Consider the following 22,767-nt stretch of genomic DNA (forward strand, 5'->3'; position numbering starts at 1 on the left):
AAATACTCGAATACTCGAATATTATAAATTGATTGTGTTCTCATTCAACAGAAATTCACCCCGTAAGTCTACCAGCTTAAATGCCTGTGAAAAATGTGTGGTAGGGGTAGTACTAGCATTCTTACCAGGTAGCCCCAATTGGTGCCATATATGTAGGTTTTGTTGTGGGTTGGCTCATGAAAATCATGAAGATCTGGTTGGTTAATAAATTTTAGATTTGAAATTGGAAGGGGATTGAAGGTGTAGTTAAGTGTGGTGGACCAATGAAGGTCGTTGAAATCGGTGGGGTTAAGATTCCAAAAGAAATGAAAGATGATGAGATGACATAAGATGAGGTTGGGCATGTGGCCTGATATGTATAAATATTACAATATAATATATAGAAGTACAAAGTTGGTTTTTCTCATAGAAGGAGAAGATATAGGAGAAGGAGAAGATATGGGAGATAGCCATATATGGTGGAGGCTGATGATTGGTGGGTGAAGCCAGCGAGCCCCCATGTTTTCATGCAACAAATCAGCTAGGCTGAATAGGGGTAGCTAGGTTTTCCAATTGGGTCAAATATTGTATAAAAATATACCAGTTTTGAAGAGGAGAGAAGAATATGCTGCTGTCTGATTTGAAATTTTGTTGCTTAACACAAAATATTTGCTATTTTATTTTGAAAAATACTTCCTTCCTTATCATGCAAGTAGGAGCGTTTACATCATTGTCAATAGAAGTGTGACGTGTGTACACGTTTATGAATTATTTATGTATATATGTCAAACTGTGATTCACATGAAGGAATTGTATTTCCTTATGGGAAATGAGGAAAGCTGTATCGTTTCATTGTTTTACTGGTGAAAAAAAGAAATTAATAAAATAAAAAATATATATCTTGTCTATAAGTGTAAAGTGCAAACAAGCCAAGAAAGCCAAAAAAGGGCGGTTAAAGTTGCCTGCAAGAATGAAAATCCAACGGACGCTTTGCTTTGAATGGAAAGGAAGTGTGTATATTTCCGGGATGAAAATCTGCAAAGCAAATAATATTATTGGAATATTGTTGTGCAATTCATCTGTTTCTGTGGTTGATGATCACATGAATAATATGGATATCATGACTCATGAGCCTTTCTTTTTCCCATAATCCCATTCCAATAATAATAACCGACGGATGCCTTAAGTTATGAAGCATGCATTGCTGAATGTTATCCCTTTTCTTCTTCTGTTGGACTTTTTACCCAAAATTATTATTACATGAAAAGAAAGCATGCATGACGCCATTCATATGCAGCATGCAAATCTAGCCAACCTACCACTTCAATTTTAACTATATGAAGAGATCGATCGCATGCGTATGAAGAAAATAAACCAATGAATTATTTATTTCTTCTTTTTTCTTTCTTCGGAATTGTTTTGAACTGAAATGAGCTTTTTATGGTGGTGAAGAGCATCAGCTGCTTGTGTACTTTGAGGGAACCATTCACGTGATTCTAGCTCTTAATTATTCCTTTCATATATCCTTTCACCTACTATTATTGTACTAGCTAGTTATTATGTATACTACTCTATCTTTTATCAAAATTATTCGATACAAAGAACCAACTAACGTAGTGGTTTAGAGTAATTGCTCTTTACGAAAAGTTATGGGTTCGAATCCTAGCATCTGTGTAGCGTGCGTGAGGTTAGTATGTTATTGTCTTACTTAATGGGAAAGGTCCTTACAAAAAATAAATATTCAACAACAATTTATAAGACATAAGAAATCAAACAAGATTTCAAAGCTTCTGATTGAGAATTAATATTTCATATATATATATATCAGAATGAGATGATAAATATCAAAATAATTTTGGACTAGGTCCAAGAATACTGTTCAATCAAAGATCACCTCCTCTTGTGTACCACAAATTTAACAAATTTGAATGCAGGAGGAGGAGGAAAGCCCAGTTAACAAATTTAAAAACGATGAATTACACACACACACACACACACACATATATATATATATAATATTTGATAATGAAAAAGAAAATAAAGATTTACATGAGGAGGTTCACAATAATCATGAAATCTCGCTTTTCGGTATCTAAAAAGGAAAGAATGTAAATCTGAAGAATTAAGATCAATATCTGGAAACCATGAAATTAAAGTAGTATACAGTATTCGTGTATGCAACAAACTTTTCTGATGCCTAATTAATCACCTATACCAAATTAAGAAACAAAGGGAAAAAAAAAACCCATTAATCCTAAATTAGACAAACAAACAAACAGGCGCCAGTCTAGCTATAGTTTTTGAGTTGGATGAATGCTCTCAGAAGTCCCACAAGCCTTCACTGTCCGAAATGGGGACGACTGATGGACGTTGATCATACGATGAACAATTGTTGGCGGCGCTTCCCAATTCTTGCTTTGATGAAACAAGAGATGACGATATCTCGGTGGTGTTGATGTCCGTGCTGATACCGGTGTCTTGGGAGAGGCTAAACATGGACTGTGGTGCCGATGAAAACTGCTCCACTTTGCACTGCCTCTCTAAGCCACCTGATGATCCAAAGCCTGCAGCAGCTGATGAAGATGTTTCATTATTCATATTGCTGTTGTTGTTGGCTGCAGCTATTGCTCTTAGCATGGCCTGATCATCTTCATCATGATCACTAGTAGTAATATTATTAGTAACTCTGATCATGCCTTGTTGAAAATAATCGGAATTATTGGGATTTGGCTGAAACCAGACACTTGAAGGATTTGGATTTGGATTTGGATTTGGATTTTGAAACTGATGGTGGTGATGAGGGTATAACATATTGGGGTTACTGAGACTAGTAGCTTGGTAATAACTGTTGGTAGGCTGCATCTGAAAGCTGTAATTTGGCTTCTGGACTTGACCCCCGGAGCCGCCAATGGAAAAGTAACTGAGGTAATTATTGTTATTAATTGCATGATGATCATCTGATGATGACGCTTTAGCTGATGATAGAGATGGTGCAGTACTAGCCAGATTGGTGCCGGGCTTTACGTCATGATCTCCATAGCCACAAGCCTTGTTGCCGTTGTTGTTCATGATGTTGTTATTGAAACTAGTAGGATCCATAAGAGGTGGGAGGGAGGAATAATCCAAGAGATCATGATCCCCAAAAGAGTTCATCCTGGTTGGTGTATTATTGGTCTTTTTGAGCCCCATGTTCTTGTGGAAAACCCTGCACACAACCCATTCATCCTGCGCAGCACAGCACAGCAAATAATAATTAAACTCTATTATTAATTCATAATTAACTTGCAATAAAAGAGAAAAAGAAGAAAAAAAGACCTGGCCCCTACCCCCAATGAAAGGAAAATCTCAACTAACAAAAAGAAAAGTAGCAAAAAAGGGAAAAAAAAAAAACAGAAGAAGCTCGGCATGATGATTTAATTTAAGGTTACCTTTGCAGCCTTGGAAAGATTGGTGTATTGTGAGATTTTGCCTTCAAGTCTGTATTCATGCATGACCCAGTTGGTCTTCTCTCCTTTTGGGGCTCTACCCCTGTAGAACACAAGCGTCTTCTTCATCCCAACAAGACCACCAGCTTTCCCTTTATTATTGAAGATCTCTTTGTCTTTCCCTGTGGCCTTCCAGTACCCAGATTCCGTGGCCCGATTCGTTCTCATCCCCGTTGGATACTTGCGGTCTCTCTGGCAGAAGAAGTACCACTCCTTCTCTCCCATCTTGGCTTTCTCTGCGCATCAATCAAACCGTTGACTAGAGAGATTAAGAAGAGTAATTCAAAAATATAAACTCAGGAGGAAAAATATTTAAAATTAATTACTACTCACTTGGCAAATCCCATGGCTCACACTTGTTCAAATCAGCGTCCCCGATTGCAATAGCCACGAAGCTGCTGTCGATGACCTTCTCCGTGAGATAGCTAGTTATGATTTCTTCATCCGTGGGATGAAACCGAAAACCCGGAGGCAACTCGATGAGCTGATCTTCTGCTCCTCTGTTCACCACCATGTCTTGTTCCATCGATCCAATAGATAATTGAACAACAAGAATTCTCTTCTTCTCTAAACCCAACAAACAATTTCAGCTAGCGAATTAAGCTGCTATATGTATGTATCAGAAACGAACGCACGAAAGGAAAGAGAAAGTTATTGATGAATCTGAGAGAGAGAGAGAGAGAGAGAGAGAGAGAAGAAGAAGAAGAAAGGGTAAGAGAGCAGTTAAGAAAGTAGAACAAATGGGAAAAGGGAGGCTTAAATAGAGACGAGTTTCTTCATCAAAACAGCTCACAATCTCAAGATCCGTGGTCCGCAAGGCACTTACTGAGGAAGCCACATAATTTTTTTATTAATTTCCCTTCTCTCATCATTATTCTATTACTGTTTTTGTTTTTGTTTTCTCTGATTTCTTTATTTTCTGTCGCGTCTGTGTGCTTTCTCAACTCTATCTACCTGTTTGAAAAAGAAAGCGCCCATATTAAAAAATAAAAATAAAAATAATATAATATAAGAAAAAAGGAGCTTTCTATGTTGGAGGGACCCATGTTTCCTTGCGTACCACCACCCTTTCACATTCGCTATTAATTTTTATTATTATTTAATTAAATTGAAGCTTCGATGAATAGTTGAATCTGTAACCTCTTTTAGAATTTTCATTGCATGTTCCAATCAGAGTCTCTGTTCAAAAGCTCTGGAAAAGGTTCACATCTTTCCTCCTCTTCATGCTTCAATATGCATTCATGAATCTATATATATATATTTATTTATTTATTTATATACCTGCTAGCCTGCTGTATAAGTTTTTTTTTCTTTGATTCTCATCCTTAATCATGAATTTGTCAAATAAATTAAATACTTAATTATAATTAGGAGGTGCCAATTGGCTTACTGGCTTGGCTAGCTCATGAGCTGCTTTCTGTTTCTCTTGCTGCTTCAAAGTATAATGTTAAAATGTTAAATGTGTTTTTCATCCGTGACTGTGTGTAATATGTGTAAGTTTAGTATATTATCACTCATCTCAATAGAAAATGTCCTCAAAAAAATGAAAAAATCTTAATTGAAAATATATGGCGTTCGCATGATAATTATTAAGATTTCAGAGAAACGGGCATGTGGCCCACCTAACAACATCAATATTGTTCCTAACTTAACTACATGTTTAGCATGTGCGGGATTTTATACAAAAAGCCTCAATATTATTAGGAGTGGAACCACTTATTATAAGTTGTAATTTATTTAGTCAAGTTTTTTATGTGGGACTTTATATTATTCAACACTCCTCATCATGTGGGACTATTTTTTTAGTGGGCCACACGTGCAACTAATTCCACATTGGTCACCTTTCTTAAAATAAAAAAAAAATTATGTTATTACCGTACATACATTATATATTTTCTATTGATAATTTATATGCATAATATGCTGAAATTAATAATTTAAATGCATGGTTCCCGCAAAAATGCAAAGCAGGAAATGACTACCCATTAGAGCGAATCTAGGGAGGGACCTCATAAAGCCATAAGTCAAAAGCACCAGAAGAAAAAAAACACGAATTTTCCCAGAATTTTCCAAGTTATTAATAGCTGGCGTTGTGGAACCATGATCGACCCGAATGAATGAATGAATGTATGTGTAATATATATAAGACTTTATTGAAGCAATAAAGCTTTGCCAACTTTCTTTCAAGTTTCTTTTCTGTGTGTAAATAATTTGTAAAAATAATAATTAATTAGGGAGAATATTATTTAGGGTAGTTTGTCATTGTTGAAACTACTCTGCAGCTTCCAAGCAGCTTCAATGAAATAAAAATAAAAATAAATATTATAAGTATCCCTTCCCCCCTAATTGAAGCTATAAAAAGTGTGTTATTAAATCGTAGCATTTTGAATGGAATGGGCTGACTTTAATTTGGGAGGTCATATCGCATAGAAGTGTGCAAAAAGAACCTCGACCTCAACTTCTCAAGTACCTCATTTGGCCTTTGGAACTTAAGGAAGACAAGTACCTCAAACTAAAACCATTTCATCTAATGGCTTTAGGTCCTCTTGGAATGTCCCTTAGGTTTAGATAAATGTTAAAAATATAAACAATAAAATAAAAGCTTTTCATGATTGAGTAATTTTATCTAGAATTTCATACTCTGAAATGCTGAAAGGGGTTGTGGTTCTCGCTTATATGTAAAGGTGCTCATCAAGTCATCTATGTCATTGTCCTATTCTTTCACTCTTCATTTTTCTTCAATAATTTATCACTTCTTCCGAATTCGAATCTCCATTCCCGTAGTTTAGATTATATTAAATTTAAATATCGTTTGTATAAAAATAGTTTAGGACTTATTCTTACAAATAAAAAGAAATTGAAATGAACATTACGGCCGCCGACAAAGAAAATGAGCCGGCTTTGCAAAAGGACTCTATAACTGGTGGATTAATTTATAATTAGGATTATGATTATGAATGAATGAATCATATTATCTAAGTATTTTTATAATTAACAGTAATTAATGGATTAATACCAGACAAAGGAGATGGGGGCCAACGAAATCCATCCCCCATCCCCACGTGTTGACATTCTCTCATGTTGAATTTTTGATGTTTCAAACATAGCTGAGCTGGATATAAAAATATCATAATTAAATTAAGATCATAATTAAGAAGAACTAAGCTAAAAGTAATCAATTCCGTAATCAAGTCCTTAATCAACATTGAGTCATCACCTCCCCAAAACAACCCAAGAATTGTATTCAAAAATAATTATTAGAAAAATGGTAGAAACACGGAAAAAACGGAATTAATTCCGGTGGGAGAAGAAATAATTTAATGAAAACCGAAGAAATATTCAAGAGAAACGCGTGGACCCACCTAACCATGCGATGCCACCTTCGCACAATAGGAAGTAGTAGGGCAATTGGAATATTTTTGGATTTTATTCGGAATATTGGATTGGAATACAAGCTAGTCGAGTCTAGCCTTGAGAGAAACTGTTAGCTTCATTTGCGTTTGCCCATCTCTCTCTCTCTCTCTCTCTCTCTCTCTCTCTCTCTCTCTTCTTACACAACACAACACAACACAACTGTTGACTTTTCTACAACGATACTGCAAAGCAATAGATAGATTAAACAACCCCTTTCCTCTCCCACCATTTAGCTGACATTTTCTGACGACACAGAACACCTCATCTCTCTCTCTCTCTCTCTCTCTCTCTCTCTCAGCCATCATATATACATTATAGATACTATACGTACATTCCATGGTCCACAGTGTTAATTCCTATAATTTTCTTTTATATAAAGATGCAATTTGAATTTGTTTTGTTATGAAATTAAAATCCCAAATAATCTTATTTTATGAACATGACTCATTCACGTTCTTCCCACTTGCGGATACATCATATTATATATTATTTATGTTATATATATACATGTTTAATCATAAATTAACTTATGAGAATGTCCGGATGTTATTATCGTGTAAATGCCATGTATTTTCTACTGTCTTCCCTTAATTTCCTCTCTGTTTATAATGACATCCGTACAATAATAACATACAAACATCAGAATTAGAGAATAACTATATGTTTAATATCCAATATTTATCCACCACCATACAAGTGAATCCATGTTGTAGTATTAACAATCATTCCAACAATTTCAATGAGGAGATCATGATTGATGTTGTTAACAATAAGATATATGTAGTTATCATGATAATTTTTCATATAAAACATCATCCTACAAGTGACAAGAGGCTAGCTAATAATTATTGAGAGAGATATATATGAATATTTGTTTCTTTTTTTGTTTTGTTACTCTGCAATCACTGCTTTATTAAAGAGGAATTTCATGGACAAACAACTTTTAAATAAGAAAAGACATATGGAACCAAAACTTAAACTTACTTAAGCAACACCACTAAGTATAAATATATATTAGGGACAAACCCTTGTTTTGTTTTCTTTGTTTCCAACAAGATGATACAGGACAACTTGAGATTTGAGAATTCACATGATGGGACCATCACCATGGGAAATCTTAATCCTTAATCTTCTATAATATTTATAGTTTTTTATTTTTTGTGTATGATTAGCCAAGTGGGATCTGCATAAGCATCATCACAAATATATATATATATATTAAAGGGATCTGTAATGAATTTCATCAATTATGGAAAATGTAAGCTCAGCATCAGCAGTGGGGCCCCTTACCATTCCCCTTAAAGCATCATCAGCCAGCCATCCTAATATCAATATCCTAGTGATATACATATATAACTGTTTGTTTCATGGGCTGAGACAGTTGGCTGGCCCCCTCACTCAGACAAATAGGGGAATGACCAATCCCATCCCCCAATCCCCCTTGAAAGGGAAACAAATTTAAAAAGCCAACTAAGTTTGGATTGTTGGATTAAGAGATAAGGCCTTTTTTGTCATCTAATTTCTTTATTATGAATTGCTAATTAAGTATTTAAAGTGGGGATTTGATTCACTACAGGTCAATAATCAATACTGACTTTTTCTTTTTGGTATGTATAGTCAATAGTCAGACCTTTTTAGGCTAACCTCCCCCAACTCTCTCTCTCTCTCTCTCTCTCTCTCACACACAGCATACTACAATGTATGCCTAACTGCCCCAACTATATCAAACTAACGGACTAGAACATCGAGAAAACTGTTAGCGTCTCTGTCAATGACATAATTCCTAGGTAATATATGCTCTGGGTTTCAAATTTTTAAGCTTGATGATTCAGCTGGGGGAATATGAGCAAGGACTTGATGCACAACATAACATCATGTATCACATAAAATTCAGTGTGGGGGTGACATTGACAATGTCAAAATAATAAAAAAAGGGTATTAAAAAGAAAAGTAACAGCATCTCCAACAACTAAACTCTTCAAATTGTATACTTTGTTGACTTATGTGGCTATTGGAAGAGTCAAATTTGCTACTTCAATATTTTGAACGCCTTCAATTTCATTAATGTATTGTTTAACTACTAAAATTATCATTTCTCGCCAACGGGGTCTAGCTAGGGGTCATCATTTGGCTTGCAAGCTAAAGTAGGTAGTTCGAGGTTGGATGGGCCAAAATCTGACCCTGCTCAATGGTTAGGCGCTCTTGGCCCGACCTATTCTAAGGTTGTGTAGGGCTTGGGCTTAGGTTTTGAAACCTCCGGCCCGCCCTTGGGCCTACCCGACAAGGTTGAGTAGGGCCTGAGCTTATGTTAGCCTTACATAACTCTTAAACAATACTACAGATTACTACATATCATAACTTGAAAAAAATGTTCTCTCAAAATTTGACTAAGTAAAATAGACTTTTGAAATACTAATGTTTTCAATGATATTTTTGGCAGTTTATATTCCTTACAACTTAAATAATTGTTGAGGCTCAAAAAATCTATGGTTGGGCCTGAATAAATTCCCAGCCCAACATGACACCTTATTAAGAAAAGATCCAATTTAGAGCACACGAGAGTCTACCATGCACAAGTCACAGTCCACGAGCCATGCCAAATAAATAATCCGTCATGCTAAGGATTGAGATAAAGATCATAAAATACACTAGCTCTACGAGCCCATGCTAATTACCCCGTCAAGCATCATGATAAAAAGCATGCCACGCCAAGTGGGAAATCATTATTTCCCATTCCAACCATACTACAAGCCTAAGTGGGCCTAAGCCACTCAAATGTTCGGGGCTTGCTTGAGTGAGTTGTGGTATGGATAGTAATGAATTTGTATGAGGCCCATTGATGGGCCGAGAAATGGAAGTGCCGGATTGATTGGGAGCTCAGGAACTCAAGCTCATTTCTTATGCCCAAACATGTGGGTGAGCATAGAAGAGAAAGTAGCCCATCATTTCAACCAAAGTAGCCTATCATTTCAACCAAAATAGCCCAACAATTGATGAAGTTAGGCCATTTACTTGATAAACCAATTTATTGTCCTTGAAGGCCCAAGCAACCAAAGAAAATATATGCAAATCTCCAGCACCTAGCTGAAAACAAAAGCCACGATGAAAGCCAAAATATCCATGTGTGTAAGCTATTGGGAGGCTCCAGCACATGGGGGAAACGAATCCCAACGTAAGCCATCAGAAAAACCAAGGGATACTTGAGCAAAACACCTTTCAAACCAGAGTACATACTTATTTTTTTCCCGCCACCAGATCTAGCCATAGAAGAGGGAAGGAAAGAAGGAAATGAGATGGCTGAAAATAGAAGTCCCCCACTGAAACAGCTCTGGGGAAAGCCTAGAGCGCCCAAAAATCCCTATTTTTGGGTGGAGAGCATTTTACCAAAATATGATAAGTCAAAGGGAGAGAGGAGAAAGGAAGGGAAAAGCTTGGCCAAATTGGATAGAAACCATTAGGGTTTCTTGTAAAAAAGGAGCTTCCTACGACTATAAAAAGGGCCACCTTCTACCCAACACACAAGACACATCTAGAGAGCAAGCTTCATCTCTCATCCCTAAAACTCTGCAATTTCGAGCCCCATTCTTCCATTTCTCCCCATTTTCCCTTTTGGTAAACTTTTCCAAAGTTTGACAGAGTTTTCGTTGAGCTGCCGGAAACTACCCAGCACACCCACTGCTTCATCACTAGCTACAAACAACCCACATCCAGAGAGTAAGCTTCCTCTCTCACCTGCAAAACCTAGCAAATTTGTGCTATATTAATCTTTTCCCCCCCAAGAACGCATAGTTTTCTCTTTAATGCTGAACTCATGACAATTTTGCTTCCATGCCACAAGCTTCTCATGCCAAGCTAAAAAATCTATCTGTAGGCTGTTGTTATTTTCATTGGTGAAGGTAACCAATGTGTTTCCTAAGGCTTCACCATCCATTCGAAGCATTTTTGGGGCTTGATCTTTGAACTCAGACACAATAGATAATTCCATCAATTCGTTCCTTACAAGCCCATTTGTAGCTGCCGGAAGAAAAAGCCCCTTCAATAATCAAACACAATTTTACGAGATTTTAGTATAAAGTATACATTGACTTATTGAGGTATCAATATTGGTATAAACTGTATCTTATACTAAAACTGGATTTTCATTTTACTTTTTTGGGAATTTGATTTGAATCCAAATAGGGGTACTTCCTTATTTACATGGTAAACTTAAGTAAATGTTTTGTCCTTTTTATTTTAATTTATTTTTATATTACTCAATTTACTTAAATGTTTAGAAAGGAAGTAAGGCAAAATATAAACTAAAATAATAAAAAAGGCAATGGGTGGCCCGTCTTGGTCCAAAAAATAAAAAAGCCCATGAAGGCTTGCCCCGAACCCAAAACTTTCAGGTCGGGCTAGGCTGGCCTAATGACAAACCTAGGTCTAGTCCAATGGAAAAGGCTTTGACACCAAATATTTGAGTTGAATCCTAAGACATCATAGTTGTGTGTGTGAAATCTTCATCCTGTAGTAGACTATCGCTTGTACTAATTTTTTTTAATCATTTCTATGAAAAGAAAAACTATTACTTTAAAATTATCAAATAGTAAAATATAATTACGAATGTAATATTAAAATATGAAAAAAAAAAAAAAAGAAAAATCACTCCCCACACTACTAAGATTTGAGCCACTTGATGGTCTTGCATTGATTTATTCAAATATTTCGAGTTTTCCAAATTGGAATGGATATGGAAATTCCGAATTTTTTTAGAACGGAATTAGAGTAGAATTTTCATTCTAGATTTTTTTGGATTTTAATTAGAATCTCTTGATACTGATCTGATATGTTTATAAATCAGCCCTAATTGCAGGGGTCAAACTTCTTCACTCTTGTGGATGATTTCGGCGTTGCGGGGGTCACACTTGCTTCTTTGTGGATTTGTCACAGGACTTGGATGCTAGTGAAGCCCGAGGCCTTTTCACACGCATTATATTCCAATACACCTCAGAAATCAGTTACTAGAATACCCGATGTTGCTTCGTTGGTCTTGGGTTCTTCCCACAATAAAAAATCAGATTTAGGAGAAGCCAAAATGCATGTGTTTCCATGGTTTTCAATATGATCGAAAACAGGCCACACCATCATATTTTGCAAAAAATGTAGCTACAGGCCACACCATCATATTTCCCATGCCAAACGCAACAAAATTGCATACAAAAAAAGAAAAGTTTACTAACTGAAATGGGGTAAGTATAAAAAAGGGAGTTTTACTAAAATACCCAAAATGGAGACTGAAATTATAAAAAAACCCAACACCCAAAATACTTTATAAACACACCCAAAACCCATCATTATACACTCAAAACCCATTTATAAACACACCCAAAAAATATACAATTGTTGATTTTACGGTTGATTTTGGGTGTGTTTCTATGTTTAAATAGTGTTTGAGTTTTTTTATAAATACATGTCTAGGATTGAGTTTATTTATAAATTTGTGTATAAAAAATCACTAGGTTCATTTCATGATATAATCGTTTATAATAAATAGGGGTGATGTGGTTCAATGTATTAAGTGCTAATCTCGCTGCATCACCTTGCTTATGGTTGGATTAACTGAGAAACAGATTGGTTTAGGAGTGATTTAGCCAACCCAAGCACTGAAGCACATGCACTTGGGCATAAGGAGATTTACTATAGCCTGCCTGGTCATACGAGCCAGAGTTGCAGTAGGTGCCATCATGAACACCTCCAGATTTCTTATCACCATGAAAAGCATCCAGATTAAGGCGAATGTTATTGACCATCCTAACAGTTCTGAAACCATCACCTAGGTCCGCACTCTCAGTTCATAGTATAGACTCATCAAGAATATCTGGATTATAAGGTATCAGCTGCACCTGCAGATGAAATGGGATAAATTTAGTAAGAAATGTTGAAATTTTCATAGTATCTCAAGATTCTGCCCAAAGAAATGCATAATTTAGAATCACATGCATTATACTTTACATATGTGTAAGTCTGGAAATAACATGGTTTTTTACTAGTCTCTCCACATGCATGTGGACATTGTGAAGAGACTTTTTTTAGTAGAACGGCCTCCACACCTGTTTGGCAGAGATTGAGAGACAAGGAACACTTAGATATTTTTGGACCGAGAAAGGAGGTTATTTTGGTATCAATATGGCTTTAAGGGATGCAGTTTCTTGATCAACTGCTAGAGACTTATTTTTCTCATCTCTGCATAATTTGTCCCAGTGGCTATTCATGGTGCAGGAAGAAAAGCTCTCACTAATATATTAATCAACTGCTAGACCTACAATATATTAGCAATGACAAATTGAACCATATATGACCAAGTTTAGGATGAAACCTTAAGGTTATATAGAGGCCAATCTTGTCAAGTATCTAGAAGAGTAGAATAGATGTGTTTATCATTTCATTAGCAGAGTACAATGAAGAAATTAAAAGAGACGAAAGGTCTTTCAGTAACTTTTACTAACCCAGCCTCAACAGTGGCATATATGAACTTTACCGTCTCAAATTCCAACTTTGTAAAGAATTTAAAGGTCTGACTGATGTGAGCATGCCAACTAGCTCTTGGTCCAGTGGTCTCTTCCTTGGAAGAGGTCCCAAGTTCAAATCCCCCCTCGCCCAATATCAAAAAGAATCTGACTGATGCAGAGTGATAAGGGAAATTTAAGGTGCTAAAGCAATTGAAGATGCTGGAAAGAGTATGGAAGTTACACAAAGTAAGTTGAACGCGACTAGAATCACTACAGTTTAATTGGGAATCATTTTCAGCTAATCACTACAGTTTTATTTTTCCGAGACATCAAAATTCCAGAGCTTGTATGTGTGTGGGTGTGTTGTGGAGGCCTGATTGCTCTAGCCCTTTAAATGTATGACTCCGGGGGACCCTAGAACTTTTCTTGGCCTGCTTATAAACATTAAATGGAGGAGGCCTGATCGCCATCATGTGACCTGATTGATATTATTGACAGTAAACAAAAGCACGAAGAAATTTATGGTCATGAACATCAAACAAGAGATATATGACAGTAGAACAAAGCTAAGGATGCAATACATATGTTTCAGCGGTGTATACTTATATACAAAATAAAGCAACATCAAACATAATAAATGGAGTAAGGGAGATTGTTTGGGCCAAAATTTGGCCCACCCAGCCCAGCGCTAAAGGCCAAGAACGACAAAGAAATCTCAGGATCCAAGCAGTTTGGACTTTTCGTTTAAATTGGAATCAAGAGCCCAAAATCAAGAAAGCCCAGCCCAAGGTCTGTCAGCCCAAGGTCTGTCAGCCCACAAGAATAAACTTGGGATTTGGAAACAAAGAAAAGAAATCAGCCCAAACCCAAGTCAGATTTTTTAGGCTACCAAGTAGACCCAAGATTGGAAGAAGGCCTAGTGCATGTGATTTGCTCAGCCCACAGTCCCAAAACTCAAAATGGGCTTGCGTGATGGAGTGAAGATAAAGAACATCCCAAAATTGAAGAAACCCACGTGACTACTGACTTTGAAAAGTCAACAATTTCAACTAGTCACAAGAGAATTGATAGGGAATTAATGAAGATAGTTCTACAGGAAGACTTTTCCAGTCCTTACAATGAGGAAGAAGATCAAAATCCTTTCTATACACAAAAAATTTCTGCATTAGAGGACATTATTTCCAAGGAATAAGCAGGCTACATTTTCTAAAGAGATAAGTAGGGAACATGAAGTTGTTCATCAGGAAAAGCAAACTAACCATCACAGATTGAATTGTTACAAAAAAAGAAAAAAAAAGTTAAAAGTTGTTGAGGCTCAAAAAATCCATGGTTGGGCCCGAATAAATTATCATTCCAAAAGCGACACTCCATTAAGAAAAAGCGTAAAGCGGAGTACACGAAAACCCACCACATGCGAGTTGTAGTTCATGTGCCATGCTAAATAAATTCGTCATGCTAGGGATTGAGATAAAATATACCGACTCTACAAGCCCATGCCGAAATTAAACATTGCAGTCCTTCCCAAGGACAATAAAATTAAAACATGCCAAGCGACATGCCATGCCAAGCACAAAATCGTTATCTCACACCCAACTACACTACAAGCCTAAGTGGGCCCAAGCCACTCAAATGCCCGGGGCTTGCTTGAGTGGATTGTGGTATGGATGGTAATAAATCAACATGAGGCCCATTGATGGGCCGAGAAATGAAAAGTCTCGGGTTGCTTGGGAGCCTCGGGACTCAAGCCCATTTCTTTGGCCCAAACATGTGGGTGAGCACAATGGAGAAGAAATAGCCCAAATAGCCCAAGCAAAATAGCCTATTGACTCAACCAAAGAGCCCAATATTTAATAAAAATAACCCACTTACTTAAGAAACCACCTTGGCCCATACAAAACTCCAAAATAAGCCACAAAAGCCTCAGCTCCTTGCTAGAAAAATAGAAGCCACATAGAGAAGGTCTGTAGGTTCATTGAACAGAGCTGCTGGAGGTTCGAGCACATGGGGAAGTAAGTTCCAAGCAAGAAACATTCAAGGAACCAAAGAATATTAGCATGCGAGCTGCGAAGCACCCTTGAACCAGCATATATATATCCCAATTCCTTTTCCCATCAGACTTGGCCATGGAAAAAGAGAAGAAAGCAATAAAAGAGATGGTTAGGAGTGGAAGTCTGCCATTGAGACAGGGAAAAAGGGCATTGAGCTTCAAAAACTCTGATCTGGTGCAAATAGATAGAAGGGATTTCATCAAAATGGGAAAAGCCAAGGAGGGAGATGAGAAAGAAAGGGAAAAGCTTGGCCAAAATGGGTAGAAGCCATTAGGGTTTCTTGGGAAGTGAGGGTTTCCAGCGGCTATAAAATGAAGCCTCTCCTACCTAACAAATCCAACTGAGATTCAGAGAGCAAGCTTTCTCTCTAACTTGCAAAAACCCAGCAATCTCGTGCACTATTCACCATCTTCTCCATTCTTCTCTTACTGGCAGACAGAGTATTTGTCAAGTTGCCGGAAGAGCATTGTTCTTCATTTCTCTCTTCCTAGCCAAATTTCCTACAAATCTCTCCTTTCTCACCTTAACACTTCCCCTTTTCCCTCTAAGAAAGCCTAAATTTCCCCTCAGTGCTAAACTCATGTTGATTTTGCTTCCATGCCACATGCCTCTCATGCCAAGCTCAAAAGTTTATCTGTAAGCATGCAAAAATTACCTGTAAGTTACTGTTGTTTTAGTCGGTGAAGGTAACCAAGATGCTTCCTAAGGCTCTACTGCCATTTCAAGCATTTTTGGGGCTTAATTTTCGAACTCGGACAAGGGGGACAATTTCATCAATCTGCCTATAACCCATTTACAGCCGCCGGAAGAAAAAGCCCCCTACAAAAGTTAAATAAAGGATTAGGTTGGAAGTGACCACCATAAAGAATTGATTGTTGATGGCTTTTTCTGCCAGAAAAGATAAAATTCCCTTTTTTCTTTTCATTTAAAATAGAAGATCTTTCTTTTGGAAAATTTGCCGCCCATTATTAAAAGATTAAAAAATCCCACTCCAACACTTTTCAATAAATATGAGAGGAGTGAACAAATCAACGACAGCCAAAAAAAAACCAATCAAAAACAAAAACTCAAAATGATCACTTGATCTCAAAAGCCTTCGAAACACTGAAGCAACCAAAGCTCATTGAGCTGTAAGAAACAAGTCAGCTATAAATTCAGAATCTCTACTTCAGTTTAGTTAAAAGAAATAGTCATACAAAGCGAGATTTCTCTCGTTACAAATTTGGTTCAGCATAAGCCAAATCAAGCAGAGTCCGAGTTTTTACAAATATGCAAACCTCAACAAAATCCAGCACAAACACGATTTTTTATTTTCATTTTGCTACAACAATATTGGTATCTTCTCATAACCTTACACCCTTTTGGTTTTAGTTCTCTTGGGCACCACTCTCTCTTTATATTTGTCATCTTTGGCACAAAGACTATCCATAGTCATTCCCCACTTTGGCACAACTACCCTCCAACACACCCCTTCTCTCTCTCTTGGTGTTTCTCATCTTTGGCAAGGATACTATCTTACTCATGATCCTCTGAGGCAACACTCTCTATGGTCGTGGTCGCTCTCTTAATGCAGCACACCTTCAAACATACCCTAAAAATCTTGTCAACAGTAAATCAATTAGAAGTACAAAGATATACCAAAAAAATGAGGAAACTTTCTTTTTTAAAGAGAAAATGATCATCATGTAGTTTGAATCTAATATGATAAACTAGGAGGTTTTGAATCTAATATGATCTTCATGTGAAACAACTAATCCCGCTACACATATACATACATATATGAAATGCTGAAGTGTGACTATTGAATTCTGTCCAAATTCTGGAAAGGGAAACCAGACACCCTTCACTTTTTACTTTTTTTCTAAAAGTAAACCCTAAATCTAATGTATTTTGTTTCCAAAATCACATAGAAATTTTAAAAAGCAGTATGTTGACAAATTAACATTGAAACAAATGTGTTGAGAAGGTATATAAGCAATTGCATTTTCTCTGATGTATGGAACAAATGTGCATATTAAGAAACTTATTACTTCCTAGTACTCAAAATTAAAATCTTAATCATGAGGAGTAAGAATCTTACAGGATGCGTGGCTCCAATGGAATGCTTGAAAGCCTGCCCGATGGCTTTGTTAACCAGAGCAAAGGATGGGAAGCGCTCCTCATCCTTCACACTTGTGCTGTACTTTTCATCTTTGAACCAGTGCTGCAGCCCAATCAAACAAACTCATACCATAATTAAGAGAAATTAGCAAACCCATTGGTGGAAAGTAGCAAATAAATCAAAATGAGGGAGATGGGTAGTCACCTGGAAGTCATCGGTTTCAGTGGGAGCGGGCAAGAATGACCTTTCCCTCTGTGATGGCGAGAGAGAAATTGGGGTCAGCCTTTGTGAAGACTCTGAAAGTGGGTTTGTTTGAGAAGTAAGAGGAGGAGGCATGGGGATGGAATGAGGGCAAATGAGAAGCGTGAGAAGTGTGATGGCTTTCAAATTGAGCAGGGGACTGTTGGCCAAGGTGAGCTTGATGAGCAACATGATGCACAGTAACAGGTGGAGTAGGTTCTTGATTGATAGTTGAAAGAGTGAACTGGCGGTGGTGGTGGTTGGTGAAGAAAGCCTTGGGAGGGTGGAAGCCAATGACCATGGAAGGAAGAGTGGGACACGTGGCTTACTTGGGTAGGTGGAGGTCTATCTGCTCCTCCATAGTATGAATTTGGGGGTGGTTGATCTTCTCCATAGTATAACGGTGGAGGTGGAGGTTGATCTGCTCCATAATAGGAAGGTGGAGGTTGATCTTGTCTATAGTATGAAGGTGGAGGTTGATCTTCTCTGTACTATGAAGGTGGAGATCGAGGTTGATCAAAGCCAGTTCCTGGTGGTGGGTGTGGGAGCAAATATTTCCGTCTCCAATCAGGGCACGCCACGTGGAAAAGAAAATTATCTCTTAAATTAATTAATTGAACCAGTTTATCTGGCCGATTAATTAATTGGGATAAATATCTTAATTAATGGGATATTATCTTTATTTAATAAGATAATACCATTAATTTAGATATTATCCTAATAAAGAGAAGATAATATCATTAATTCAAATATTATCTTCATAAAAAGAGATAATATCATTTAATTCAGATATTATCTTCAATAAAGAGAAGATAATATCATTAAATCAAATATTATCTAAGTCCGACTCAATCCCTACGAATTTGGGTAGAGAATAAACTCAGCATATTCTCTACGAAACCCTAGCCCCGATGCTCTTATAAATAGACGACCTCATTCATCATTCAAGGTACATCTAAACCTACTCCTAATACCCGAGAAAAATACCCGAAGCTCTCTCTCCCTCTCCACTCTCCCCTCTCTATATTTTCTCCACACGACTCCAGCCACCACACACGGCTCCGGCCGCCCGGTTCACACCATACATAAACTCCGTACCCTTTGCTTAGCTATTGTTTTCCTACAAACACTCGAACTAACTTAGGCATTGGAGGGCCTTTGGCCAACACCCCCCGGGTGTGGTCTATTTACTCCAATCTTTTTTACAGGAATCGAGGAAGAGAGAGAAGGAAGATCTAAGGTTGAAGGATCTATAAGCGAATATTCTCCCGTGAGATTATTTGCACAAACAGTGGGTAATTATGCATTTCTTCATCATCATCCCTCTAATGATGACGGTGGTGGTGGTGCTTTTCATTTGGGAATTCCATTGCTGATTGCTCTGATCTTTGCTGTTTGGACTTTCTTTTTTATATGTTCACTTTTCGGTAGAGAGTTTTTTCATTTATAAAATTACAAGTTTATTCTCTTGTAATTACACCCAAATATTATGTATTGATTTCTCTCTTTTTTTAAATTTTAATTTTACTGATTGGGGAGTTCTGGAAATTTCGGGAATGGTGGAAGAACAGGGTAGAACTTTGGGGAGAAAATATTTCTCCTACGTCACTTTCTCTCCTCCAGATCTGAGTTGCAAGTCCTCCAGTTCTGAGTTGCAAGGAAAGGGATGGAGAGATGAGAGACGAGAGAGCACGGGGAGAAGAGGAGAGGCAAGTGGGTGGGAAGGGAGAGAGAGAGAAAGAGTTTGTGAAAGAAAAAAGAAAAAAGAAAAAAAGAGGTGTCATTTTGTAAGAGGCCACATCTTATGTTGAGGAGGAATGACTCTAGATATATCAGGAGCCAAGCATTGTCCTTAGGAAAATATTGTTCTATGATTGTATATATTGAAAAAGAAGTTGTTGACAATATCGATTTAGATACATGAACAAAAGATTTTAATCATCTCAAGAATAGCAAGGTACAACTTGAATATGTACCCTTTCAATTATGTTGTTTTTAGGAGCTTTTAATTATGTTGTTGAAAGTATATTCATTTTGATAATATGTATTTCGGGGTTGCATTAAATATGTAATTGTTTTATGTTAAATGTATTAAATTTTGGGAAATAGCTCAAAATACCACCCATTTTATAATTTTTTGTCAAAATACCACCCCTCCCCAAAATTTTTAAAACTACCACTTATAAATACATTTTTATTGTAAACTGATTGCACCCATATCACTTTTTCAGAAATTGGGTTCTCTCTCAACTCTCTTGGCTCTATCTCTCTCTTCAACCCGTCTCTCTCTGTCGCTCAACTCTCTTGTGCAGCTCTCTCCATCGTGTAACTCTCTCTCTCTCCTACACAGTCATCTTCGTCCCTCAGCCATCCAAGCTTAACTCCACGATTCACATTCACGAGGTATTGTTCACGTTCCTTTTCTTAGAAATTTGGGGTTTTTGTGAATTTGGTTCATGGTGTATGGATTTGTATGAAATTGGTTTAGGGTTTTAGGGTTTAGAGGTTTCTCTGAAATTGGTTTAGGGTTTATGGGTTTCTATGAAATTGGTTTAGGAGTTTCTCTAGAGTCTAGGGTTTGGAATTGATGAGATATCTGATCTGGGCTTCAGATTACCCTAATTTGTTTTTCTTTATTGTGATTGTGATTTTAGGTAAGGATTGGGTGATGGGTTTTTATTTTGGGTAATCTGTTATGGGTTTGAGATTGGTTTCATATTTATGATTTTGGTTAGTGTTAAAGTAAAGAAATGGGTATTTCATTCCTGCTAGCTAAGGATTGGGTGATAGGATTTTGTTTTGGGTCATCTGATATGGTTTTGAGATTGGTTTCATATCTATGATTTTGGTTAGTGTTAAAGTAAATAAATGGGTATTTCAAACTTTTGTGAATGGTTGTTTGGATTGGAATTGTAATTAATCAAGCCTTCTGTTTGATGTACTCATTACAGGTAGGAAGGTGAATTGAGTCAGTGGTAGTCCCACGGGAGCAGCTCAAGTCCTCTGATTTTACTGATCAACAAGAATACGATGCCTGCAAAATGAAATAAAGGAGCTTTTCTGGTAATGAACTTTACTTTTGGAGACACACACACATGCACAATGAACTTTACTGTCTTTGATGGCATTTTGTGTTATTTGTTTGATAGGAATGTGATGCTGCTGTTGCTGTCGTTGAGGAGGTGAAGAAGAACAACTATGTAGTAAGAAAGTTGGAGAAGCGTCAACAGATTTGTACCCTTGACCAACATATTGAAGAGCAATTTGGTGGTGGTCATCTGTTGGCTTGTATTATAGCATGGGTTCGTCCGAGTGCTTAACGGTGTTTATCATGTTTGCATCTCATGCCTTAACTCCCTCAATTCTCTCGAGCAGCTGTCAGATTGTTTGAAAATAATTGTCCACTTATAATTTGTTGAAGACTCACCTTGTTATATGTTCATTGCCTTACATGGCACATAAACTGTTTCCATTTTGAAGTTGAACTATTTCGTACACCTCCATATATAAACATAGTTGCTCTTTATGGACGTATAACAGTTTACTTGTTTGAAACGACGTGTTCGTTTCCACTGAATTCTACTCATTTTTGTATCCATTCTTGACATTTAGTCTCTGTGGTTTTCTTTGCAATTTATGTGATATAGGTATATTTCATTTCCTGCACTGGGAATCTGTTAGTGGACTTAGTGAAGCATATAGCTTTCTTAAGATTTCTGAAATTAGTTTTGACTTTGTTCCTTTTAAATATTTTATGCAGCAATTCTACTTTTCTGCTTAGCATTCTGTTTTTATTGGAATTTGGAACCTCATAATGTTTAGAAAGAGGTAAGATATACTTTACCCCCATGAACAAATGTGGAAAATCACTTAACACGCTTCCACCACGATATTAGAAAAATAAGTCCCTCGTTTGTTTAGAATTTTTCATTAATAGCTATTCTGTCAGTATATTTACCATTAGTACAGTTTTAGGGCCAAGTTCGTATGAGCAGATGACTAATTTGAAATATGTAATCGATCATTTTGCCCTCTGACTCAATCTTTGAAACATTGGTGTGGTGATTAATAGATGCGCAGTGTGCATGTACAAATAAATGTGCAGATTCGTTTGTTTACTTGCATGTGTTAGAAATCATGGTAATTTAACAGTCTTATTACAAATATAGAAGCCTGCAATATACACTAAGTATAGAGATGGTTGCCAAATATCATGTTGAGCACTATGACCTGTGCAAAGTTAAACTGCATACATTAGTTTACTAGTTGTTCTTTATCTTTTTGAAGATTCATTAGTTGTTCCAAAAATTAGTTATCCCTATTAGATCACATAATGTTTAAACTAATGGTCATCAACTCAATCCTGCCTTTGCTTGCTTGGAGAAGCTCTGCTGTTTACTTTTTTTTTGTCAAAAGGTTTAATGGAAAGCTATCTATCCATTCCAAATTAAATTCATGTGTTCTTTGTTTTCCTTACAGGAAAATGGAGGTCAAACAATGGACATATGTCAAAAATGAAAAACAGAGGAAGTGCATAATTTATTTATACCTAAAACGCAATAAGCTGGTGATACGTTGTTGATACAGTGGGATACAGAAGCGATAGAAGGGTGCTAGAAATTGCTGTTTCTATTTATTTTGGGCTTCTTCTTTTGTTTCATTTCATTTATTTAGCTTTAATAATTGGATGATTACGAGATGAATTTGTATCAAGTATTAATACAACAATTACATATATGAAGATTAAGACGAACAACATATCGTATCACCAAACATAATCAAACCTCCAAATGTAATCATCATTTTCTTCAACCTATCACGAAGCATTTGCATATTTATTCATACCTTCCTTTTTTTGTAAATTATTTTTGAGTTGTTATTATTTTTTAAAATAATTTCTTACAATGTCTTATGGTGCAATTATAATGCACCTGACTGTCTGTTTTTGAAAGGCACGTTGTTTCTTTCTCGTCGTCGTCTTCTTTTTGAATGAAGTAGGGCCTAAACCGTAA

The 22,767-nt window shown here is 36.7% G+C and overlaps 1 protein-coding gene, 1 long non-coding RNA gene and 1 pseudogene across 3 annotated transcripts; 1 reads left to right on the forward strand and 2 right to left on the reverse strand.

Moving 5' to 3' along the window:
• Nucleotides 1-2,094: 2,094 nt before the first annotated feature.
• LOC103338951 (NAC domain-containing protein 46-like) lies at nt 2,095-4,195 on the reverse strand. The gene is made up of 3 exons (XM_008242224.3): nt 3,798-4,195; nt 3,408-3,700; nt 2,095-3,204 (listed from the first exon to the last, which is right to left on the reverse strand). Exons 1-3 carry the CDS (start codon nt 3,988-3,990, stop codon nt 2,299-2,301), a joined length of 1,392 nt encoding a protein of 463 aa, XP_008240446.2. The 5' UTR covers nt 3,991-4,195; the 3' UTR covers nt 2,095-2,298.
• Nucleotides 4,196-12,493: 8,298 nt separating this feature from the next.
• LOC148915104 (ricin B-like lectin R40G3) lies at nt 12,494-18,291 on the reverse strand (annotated as a pseudogene). Its single transcript, XR_016122926.1, has 3 exons — nt 17,720-18,291; nt 17,495-17,617; nt 12,494-12,760 (listed from the first exon to the last, which is right to left on the reverse strand). The product of XR_016122926.1 is annotated as a ricin B-like lectin R40G3 (transcript).
• A 1,709-nt stretch (nt 18,292-20,000) lies between these two features.
• On the forward strand, nt 20,001-21,279 carry LOC148915105 (uncharacterized). The gene is made up of 3 exons (XR_016122863.1): nt 20,001-20,158; nt 20,707-20,818; nt 20,905-21,279. It is a non-coding gene; the product is annotated as an uncharacterized LOC148915105 (long non-coding RNA).
• Nucleotides 21,280-22,767: the final 1,488 nt, after the last annotated feature.

Source organism: Prunus mume, linkage group LG8 (genome assembly GCF_029339155.1).
Source record: "Prunus mume cultivar Tortuosa linkage group LG8, ASM2933915v1, whole genome shotgun sequence".
In the NCBI taxonomy this organism is placed as follows: domain Eukaryota; kingdom Viridiplantae; phylum Streptophyta; class Magnoliopsida; order Rosales; family Rosaceae; genus Prunus; species Prunus mume.

Bases quoted from the DNA above. Each gene is read 5' to 3' on its own strand.
- LOC103338951 (XM_008242224.3), bottom strand. From the start codon at position 3,990: ATGGAACAAGACATGGTGGTGAACAGAGGAGCAGAAGATCAGCTCATC. The intron at 3,701-3,797 runs GTGAGTAGTAAT...ATTGATGCGCAG, and splicing joins TGAGCCATGGGATTTGCCAA to AGAAAGCCAAGATGGGAGAG. The intron at 3,205-3,407 runs GTAACCTTAAAT...TGTGCTGCGCAG, and splicing joins ATCTTTCCAAGGCTGCAAAG to GATGAATGGGTTGTGTGCAG.